This window comes from Megalobrama amblycephala, linkage group LG12 (assembly GCF_018812025.1).
Source record: "Megalobrama amblycephala isolate DHTTF-2021 linkage group LG12, ASM1881202v1, whole genome shotgun sequence".
NCBI classification, from domain to species: Eukaryota; Metazoa; Chordata; class Actinopteri; order Cypriniformes; family Xenocyprididae; genus Megalobrama; species Megalobrama amblycephala.
In genome coordinates, this window is record NC_063055.1 from 38,606,712 (window position 1) to 38,616,802 (window position 10,091).

At 41.8% G+C, this 10,091-nt stretch overlaps 1 protein-coding gene across 2 annotated transcripts in view; it reads right to left on the reverse strand.

Moving 5' to 3' along the window:
- The window catches only part of LOC125280491 (polymeric immunoglobulin receptor-like), a 57,631-nt gene extending 48,298 nt beyond the window's left edge, over nt 1-9,333 (reverse strand). For both annotated transcript variants that reach the window (XM_048211062.1, XM_048211063.1), the window contains exon 1: nt 7,830-9,333. In XM_048211062.1, coding sequence (XP_048067019.1) covers nt 7,830-7,869 — 40 coding nt within the window. In that variant the 5' untranslated portion in view covers nt 7,870-9,333. The remainder of the gene's footprint in view (nt 1-7,829) is intronic.
- Between the last annotated feature and the right edge of the window lie 758 nt (nt 9,334-10,091).

Genomic DNA, 10,091 nt, shown 5'->3' on the forward strand with positions numbered 1-10,091 from the left:
GATGAGGTGCAGGTGACAGTGATTAGTATTCCGGGGAAGGTGTGCGCTGTGATTGGAGGGTGCTGGAGCCTGGCGTGTCTGTGACAATACCCCCCGCTGCTCCGTCCTCCAGGATTAGAGGAAGGGGGGGTTCGGCTTCGTTCACGCCAGGCTCTGTGGAAAGAGGAACAGAAGGGTGGTGAGGTTTTAGGAGTGATACATGGAAGGTTGGGTGAATGCGATACTCAGGAGGTAGCTGAAGTCTGTAGGTGACTGGGTTGACCTGCTCCGTGATGGTGAATGGGCCAATGAACCTGGGACTCAGCTTACGGCAGGGTAGACGCATGCGGACGTCTCTGGTAGATAACCATACCATCTGTCCAGGCTGGTAAGCAGGGGCTTCAGAGCATCGTAGATCCGCGACCATCCTGCGTCTACGTAGGGCTCGTTGTAGCTGATGATGAGCTGAGTCCCAGACCCTCTCACTCTCTGAACCAGTAGTCCACAGATGGTACGTCGGATGGTTCCCCAGACCAGGGGAACAGTGGGGGTTGGTAGCCGAGTACGCACTGGAAGGGTGTCAGGCCGGTGGTAGATTGGCGGAGTTGAGGTGAGTTTTGGGCGTACTCGGCCCAACCCAGATACTGGTTCCAAGAGTCCTAGTGGCCATGGCAGAAGGTACGGAGGAAGCGCCCAACTTCTTGTATCTTGCGTTCCGTCTGCCCGTTCGACTGCGGATGGTATCCCGAGGAGAGGCTCACGGTCACACCTAGGAGGGAGAAGAAGGCTTTCCAGACCCGTGAGATGAATTGAGGACCTCTGTCGGATACGATGTCTTCGGGGATTCCGTAATATCGAAAGATAGTGTTAAACATAATTTCAGCCGTCTCCATGGCTGTGGGCAGACCTCTTAGAGGAATGAGTCGGCAGGATTTGGAAAACCTGTCTATGACCACGAAGATGCATGTGAACCCGTTGGAGGCTGGGAGATCTGTCACGAAGTCCACTCCTAGGTGTGACCAGGGTCGGTTGGGAACGGGCAGAGGAAGAAGCTTGCCGGATGGTAAATGGCGTGGGCTCTTGGACATGGCGCATTCCTTGCATCCCTGCACGTACCTCCTGACGTCGTTGGCCATGTTGGGCCACCAGAAGCGCTCTTTCAGCAGCGAGAGGGTTTCACTGACCCCCGGGTGGCCAGTGCCTAGTGAGGAGTGTGCAGAGTGGATCAGTGGGGTGCGTCGTGCTCGGGTGATGAACTGCAAGCCTTGTGGACAACCCGGCGGCGTGTTGGTGGAGGCATTGGAAGGAGGGAGAGTTTCTTGAGAACAGGTGATAGGACTGACGATCATTTGTTCGGGCAGAATAGACTCAGGTTCTTCAGTAACCTCCTCTGGAGCGTGGATTCGTGACAGAGCGTCAGCTTTGATATTTCTGGAGCCAGGACGGTATGAAATGGTGAAGTTAAATCGTGTGAAAAAGAGAGCCCACCGGGCTTGTCTGGGGTTGAGTCTCTTGGCGGCTCAGAGATACTCTAGGTTTTTATGATCCGTTAGAACTAGGAATGGATGCCATGCTCCCTCTAACCAATGCCTCCACTCCTCGAGAGCCAGCTTGACGGCTAGGAGTTCCCGGTTGCCGATGTCGTAGTTTACCTCCGCCGGGTTGAGCTTGCGGGAGAAGAAGGCACATGGATGAGTCGGCTCGGGTTCCCCTGCTGCTGCGATAGTACCGCTCCAACTCCGGTGGTTGAGGCGTCGACTTCTACGGCGAAAGACTTGTCAGGGTGCACCAGGAGTGGAGCAGTCGTGAAGGCTTGTTTCAGGGTGTTGAAAGCTTCTGTGGCATCTGGTGTCCAGGACAGAGACTTGGGCTTGTTGCGAAGGAGGCTTGTGAGTGGACTGGTAATGGTACTGTAGTTATGGATGAATCTTCTGTAAAAGTTGGCAAATCCGAGGAAACGTTGGAGCTCTTTGACTGTAGTGGGTGTTGGCCAGTTCTTGATTGCTGCCACCTTCCCCTCGTCCATCCGGATGCCACTGTGGTCGATGTTGTACCCAAGGAACTGCACTGAGGGCTGGTGGAACGAGCATTTCTTGGCCTTGAGGTAGAGCTGGAAGTCCCTCAGGCATTGCCGGACCTCCGCAACGTGGCGTTGGTGGTCGGCCATACTCCGGGAGTATATCAGGATGTCGTCAATGTACACCAGCACAAACTTATGGAGGAACTCCCGGAGCACCTCGTGAATGAAGTCCTGGAATACGGAGGGGGCGTTGACCAGGCCATATGGCATGACCAAGTACTCATAGTGGCCGGTGGGCGTGACGAAGGCGGTCTTCCACTCGTCCCCCTCACGTATCCGGATCAGGTTGTAGGCGCTGCGGAGGTCCAACTTGGTGAACACAGTGGCTCTGTGGAGGTGTTCCAGGGCTGCTGGGACAAGAGGAAGGGGGTACCGGAATTTCACTGTAATGGAGTTGAGTGCTCGGTAATCGATGCATGATTAGAGCCTCCGTCCTTTTTTGCCACAAAGAAGAAGCTGGATGCAGCAGGGGAAGTTGATGGTCGGATATAACCCTGAGCCAATGCCTCCTCGATGTAATCCACCATGGCCTTCTCCTCCGGGATGGATAAGGGGTAAATCTTACCCCTTGGCACTGACTCACCCGGAAGCAGGTCGATGGCGCAGTCCCATGGCCGGTGTGGAGGCAGCTTGGAGGCTCTCTTGGGGCAGAATACTTCGCTGAAGGGGGCGTAACAGGACGGGATGTCCACAGACCGTTTCTCGAGGGGACTCTCAACGGATGTGACACAGACTGGAAGAACGTTGGAGCGAGGTGACTTGGGAACAGGTAGGTCGGAGAAACACTCGGGAAAGCAGATGTCGCCCCACTTCAGGACTTCTCCAGTGTTCCAAGAGAGGATGGGATTATGTTGCTGCAACCACGGATGCCCTAGTATCACGTCAGCGGTGGAACCCTCCAGAACCAGCAGTTGAATGTACTCGTGATGCAGCACTCCGACTTGAAGATGTACAGGCTTGGTGATACAGCTGACTCGTCTATTACTCACAGGTTTGCCAGTTATTGAGTGGATCTGGTAAGTAGTCGGTGTGTTCTTGGTCTTGATGTTGAGCTGATGACAGAGGGCACCGGAGATGAAATTTCCCGCTGACCCAGAATCGATGAGGGCGGATACTGGAAGAGAAATATCGGCAGCAGTAAGAGTTATAGTCGTGGTGAGTGGCTTTTGCGTCTGGAGAATTGAGATAATGGCACTCACCATGGGGCGTGGAGGACGTGTAGGACATGAGGAGAGTACATGTCCTGGTAATCCGCAATAGAGACATAAATTCTGGGTCAGCCTTCTCTGTCTTTCAGTTGGAGTCAGCCGTGATGATTCTACTTGCATGGGTTCTTGGGCTGGTTCTGGGGTGCTGACGGATTCTGGCCGGCAGAGGACGGTGTTGTGGAGGCTCTGACCCTGGTGCTCTTCGAGACACGACTGCATACGAGTGGCGAAGCGTATTGACAGCTGGATGAAGCGTATGAGCCCGATGGTATCCTCATATGCAGCGAGATGCAACCGCACTCGAGGATCCAGTCCTTGACGGTATGACGTCAGCAGCGCTTGTTCGTTCCATCCACTCCGGGCAGCGATCGTTCTGAACTGCAGAGCATATTCATTAATAGACAACTTTCCTTGTTTCAAATTGTATAGTTTCTCACTGATAGATGAATCCCAGGATGGTTTTCCAAACACTTCCCGGAAGTGTGCAACAATATGTCTGCGTCACAGGATTGTTTTGCGACCAGATGGAATCGGCCCACTGTAGAGCTTTGCCGGAAAGTTGTGAAATGATGAACGCTACCTTGAAGTAGTCAGTGGGGAACAGGTGCGGTTGCATCTCCAGGGTCAGAGAGACTTGCAGGAGGAAACCATTGCAGTCCTCCGCCGAACCAGAGTAGGGCGCCGGTTTGGCCATGGGACTGGTGTACGCTGGAAGTGAGGGAGAGGTGACGGTGGATGCGGAAGTGACGTTGGGAGCTGGAGCTGGCGGTGGTGCTTGTGAAGGTGGTTGCACATTGAATGTGCGGTGAAAAGCATCCACCAATTCCTGGAAGAGATCCGGTTGACTCATGCTTGTGTTCCGCTGTTTGGTCCAGTCTTCTGTTACAATAGGACCAGTCGGGAGACAGAAGATAGGTTAACAGGTTGTTTATTGAACACAAGCAGAGTATCTGGATGACAACAGGTGAGTAAACAGATGCAAGTTCGTGACTGATGAATGATATGGAGAATGACACAGTCCTTTTGTGGTTGCAGAGTGACAATGGAGAATGATACTTGCTGAATGGAGTAGATGACTTCAGACAATACTTCACACCAGATAGAAGACGAGGAGAGGAGCTTGGGTACATGGAGTACAGGTAAGTAGCAAGAGGAGTCCTTGAGGTAAGCATTCAGGTAAGTCCTTAGATGCAAACGAGACCGGACAATGTGACTGTGTGTGAGTGTGTCTTAAGTAGTGCTGGTGATGAATGTGCTGATGAGGTGCAGGTGACAGTGATTAGTATTCCGGGGAAGGTGTGCGCTGTGATTGGAGGGTGCTGGAGCCTGGCGTGTCTGTATGTGTGTATAGTATTAAATAAGGTTATGAAACCCAATATTTTAGATATTCATTATCACAGCTAAAACTACTAATATAAATTTCAAAAATTATCAAAGACAAGTAAACAGTCATTAATATAAAAAAACTAATAATTAAAGACCCCCTGTGGTGAAAATCAACTTTTTAATGTTGTTTATATGTCTATGTGGTGTTTTTAATATACTTTAAGACAAACCATGTGCAAATTCATAAGTCAACACCATTTCTGAGTATTTTATGTTTGAAACTGCAGTAAACCAAAAACCTGCGGTTTGAAATCGGTGGTGTTTGTGACGTCACAGACTACCTTGTAACCAATCACAACAATGTGCCGGCAGGCTTTAGCATATCATTAAGTGGGTCATTCTATAGAAACGTCCACTTTTGGTATGACAAAATGTCTTAAAATGTATTTCTTTTTCTAACATTTAAACTTAGACCACATTATTATATTACACTTTGTCACTGGTGTTACCTTACTTCTCTGGCAATTTTAAACATTTACAGAAACAATTACAGAAAAATAATGATAATGCAAAAAATAATTATGTGTTTTTTATTTTTTTATTTTAATCAGGTTAGTTGAAAGTGTGATTAAATGATGATAATTCAATTGCGCAACCATGTATTTGCTATAACAATGAAAATATTTGAAAAACAGTTATAAAAAAGTAATGATGCAATCCTTTAAATCTTAATTCTTGAGTGTAGCAGAATTCAATGAATGTAAAATTATTATCATGTCACATATGACACATTTTATTTAATGTGACAGACAAAAAACAGTAACATCAGTGACAAAATGAATCACCAGTGACGTATATATAAGATCAAATATCCTTATTCTTTAACTATAATTAAGTAGATGAGACTAAATCTTTACATTTGGTATACAATCAAAGACTTATTATTGACAGCAGTCAGTAAAAGATCATGAACAACATTTTAAAAAACATGCTGCCTGTAAAGTCGCTGCACTGAATTTAACCATACCCTTAATTTAGCCATATCTGCCCAAAGGAGGATTAACAATGAGAAAGAAAAGTTATAATCATGTAATCTTAGTGCTATTTTATGCAAAAGAACTTAATGAATAGCTTTAAATAAAGTTTATCTATAAACGGGTAACACCAGTGACATTTTTCTTGAAAAATGTATTTTACAAAATGGCTGCTACAAGGTATCAATCCACATGTTGTCAATCATGATATATTCACTAAATCAAGTAGTTTAATCCATTTGTATTCTAGTTTTTTAAATTCCCTAACAATAAAGTAGGTCACACCAGTGACTTCAACTAAAAGCTTCATATGAAATTATGATTTTCTAATTAAAATTTCTGATAACTCAAAAGAGATAGTGGGCTTTCCATTGGCCTTTCTTCATTGATCTTCAGGAAACAGGAAGAAGGAAGTCAAGAGATGTCATCAGTGTGATTTTTTATTTCAAAATAAGAGATTTTTGTTAAAGGTATCACCAGTGACACAACACCAGGGAACCACTACATTCATTAAATATTTTATAATATTTATTCAGCATTTGTTTTGTTTTTATGTCATTTAAATCATATATTTGATAGTTTCATATTAAAATATTTAAAAAATTGTAATCCTAAAGTGTTTTTCAAGTGTAATATTTCTGTAAGTCTTGGGACAGAAAAGTGGACGTTTCTGTATATGACTGCTCTGAAGCAGGAAAGTCTCGAGAGAAGCCAGGTTATCCTGGTATATTTTCTGTCGATATGAAAAATTGTGTAGATTTATCAATATAGCGAGTCTATCACGATGTTATGATGAACTATAAGCCTTTCTCCGCTGACGTTCTGAGTCGTTCAAAGCGTTTGTAAGGATACTGATTGTTAGAAGGCATCTGTCTGACTCTGAGATGAAGAACAGGAACGGTGTGTGTAACATTAGCAACACATTATTAGCTGTTTGATAACGTAGTCAAGCAAAAGGCTAATCATATTAATTCCTAATGACAGAACCTTCTCAAGGGCTTTGCTAAGTGTAGCGCATAGCGGCTCGCGCCAAAGTAAAGTGACAGCTGACTTGAAGTAAAGCCACTAAAGTTCATGTTTTTGTCCTTTGAAATATTTTAATACTATAAAACATAGTTAAAACAATATCGCTCTGAGCGTGTGACCATGATTCATGTGCATATTCAGTCAGTGTGGAATTGCACGTCAAGTTCAGAGAAAGCTTTATTCAGTCCATTATAAATTTTAGCCTACCTGATAAGATCAAGTAAATACGCTGGAAATCCGCGCTCATTCAAGGATGTGCATTTGTTTCATGTACAGAAAGACACGGGCGCCTGCAGGTTTTCACCTGAATGTTTTTTTAAAATCTGAAAACTAAAAGCAACGAAACTGTCAAACATCCATTTACCGCATGTTCACAGAGGAAAACGGCTGAGCGAGTGGAGGCGGGGCTAATTTGCATATTCATAGATCTGTGCATATTACATGAGACAAGGGTGTACAAGCTATTTCAAGGCATGAAGAAATTTTTTTTTCACTTGATTTTTTTTTTTAAATATGTCATTTTGGTGATCAAAGATGAGTTTTAAGGGATAAAATATTTGACCACAGGGGGACTTTAAACTATAAGCAATAGCACAAATAAATAAATACAATAGGTATTTACAATTTTTAGGTAGATCTAACAGTAGTTTTCAGGTACAGAAACTGAATAAAGTAATCAAATGTAAAATAACTGCATATAATCCTCACTGTACAAATTAAATAGAGGTTAATCCTTATTAAAGATAAACAAGATTTGACAGTTTATTTGTTAAATATCAAACATCTAAAAGGTATGAATGATACTTGACATACATGAACTTTACAGTTGGTTTTGTTACTGTAAGTCATTCTCTTAAAATGCTGTTTAAGTTAGAAACGTGTACACAGATGTTGCATGTATTTTTAATAATGAAAATGTGTGTGAAATATTTTAAAGTGAAATATTCATTGTTTAAATATACGACCATGTTGAATTTCTGAACACAAAAATACAAGCCTTAGTACAATTCATCAAGCTTTTTTGTTTCAAAAACATTTGTCATTATTTTATTCCATAACTACAAAATGGCGTATAGTGCATAAGTACCCAAACTGAGACGCACCTAAAGACTTTTGGTCATTCTTTAATCTCTGTTCTAGTTCTTCTGATGTGATTGTTGGATCAGAACTTCTTACCAGAAATCATCAGCAGAGCGAAAGTCAAGATGATCCTCATCCTTCTCTCTTATTAAATGATCTTCTCTGTAGATTCAGTTCTTCTGAAGCTCTTCTGAAGTGTTCGGATGAGTTTGAATGTTTCCTGGAAGCATCTTTAAAATAAAATGTGACCAAAAAAGATGCCCACTTCCTCTGACAGAGAGAGAAAGAGGGAAATAGAGAGAAAGAGAGAGAGAAAGTGTTAATAGAGAGGAAAGAAAATACTTCACACATTTTTAATGAACACGCAAAACCAGACAGAAAAGATACAAGCAGATAAAACTCATTATTAAGAGTTATTTTACATTTTCACAGAATGATTCTGTTTCAAAGGCTTAGTATTACAGGGTTTTTTTTTTTTTTCAGAACCGTAATTTTGAATGTTTTTAACTGACTCAAGAGTTTAATGAAGTGTTTCTTCAGTGCATCACATTAATTTTAAAGATAGAGATCAGCGGTTCCCATGGTAACTGTATAATTACACTGCTGACTGATTAATTTTGCACATTTATAAAATGAGGTGTCACTCATCTCTAGCTGTGTGCTGATCCATCAATTATATATTTATTATAGATTTTATTACTGTGATCTCTATTATCCCAATGTGACCTTTAATAGCTTTCTACTGTATTTTATAAAGTGCTTTTGACTAAATTAATTTATTCTCTATGTCAGAATCAATCAATCAATGATTAAAACAGGAACTTTAGAGTTTGAATTGTTTGATCGGTCTGACTGAGCTCTACACATAGACTGTAAAAAATATCATGTTAATCTTACAGTTTTTATCAATTGCTAACATACTTTTGTCCAATCTTTAGTCACACTGATCTGAGCAATACTTTTCAACAATGAGATCTTGTCGATGCTTCATAAGCTCTTTGTGGCTCTTGTAGAAGCAGCAACCAAGATGGTGTCAGAAATATCTTACAAGAGCAGCTGAGATTTAATTGGAGTTAATCACTTCAGGTGAAAAAGGTGTGCATTATTTCACATGAGCTTGATGATTAGTTCTTGAGAGACGAGAGTCTGATGTTTTATTCTGAACACAGAGACCTACCCAGTTATTAACCCTATAATCGTATGTTTATGTTCAGTTATTACACTTTAATGGCAATGAAAATGACCTATACAAGCTTGATAAAAATGCTCATTTTAGAAGAAAATTTCAGATGGCACTTAGAGGCTTTTGCATATATATACACATACATTTTTAATAATACATATAATATATAATTTGTTTTGTTTACTTCTCATCTATACATTAATGTTGTGTTTTGGGAGATATGAAGTACTTTTGTACCTATTTACCACAAATTTCCTCAACTACACCATTAGCTTGCATGTGAAATATTACATTTTTATGAAAAATCACTTAAATGATTATCTAAATGAAATATACAATTTAAGCTGTTTCTTACGGTGGCCCAGTAGTGCACAACACAACGAAATTAAAAAAGCAAACATAAGTTCACAACACAACGAAATCGAGACACAACACAACAGAATCGAGCCACAACACAACGGAATAAAGCCACAACACAACGAAATCGAGCCACAACACAACGGAATAAAGCCACAACACAACAGAATCGAGCCACAACACAACGGAATAAAGCCACAACACAACGGAAATGCTCCCGACCACTAGGGGGCTCTCAGAGCTCGGTAAAGTTAGTTTCCTTGCCACTATTCTATAGAGTCGGCAGTAATATCAATACCACGATTAGTTTAAATAGTATGTAACCACTGCATATCGACATGAAATATTAATTCAATATCACCTATGTGCAAAATAGCTTCATATTTAGGCCTATACTTGTGAATGATTTGATGCGCTACCACGGCGCATGATGAAGGGAACGTCTGCCAATCCCACTAAGTGGTTAAAACGTATAATTTGTATTCATTAAAATTACTTATAACATTTAAAAACAGACATATTCAAATTCCAAAGCTTGTCAGTCTTACCAACAGGAACTAACAACCTTTGGAATTTGAACATGTCTGTTTTTAAATGTTAAAAGTAATTTTAATGAATACAAATTATACGTTTTAACCACTTGGTGGAATTGGTGGATGTTCCCTTTATCATGCGCCGTGGTATCGCGTCAAATCATTCACAAGTATAAATATGAAGCTATTGTGAACGTAGTTGATTTTTAATTAATATACCATGTCGATATACAATGCTTACATACTTAAAACTAATCATGGTATTGATATCTTTGTAAAACTGTC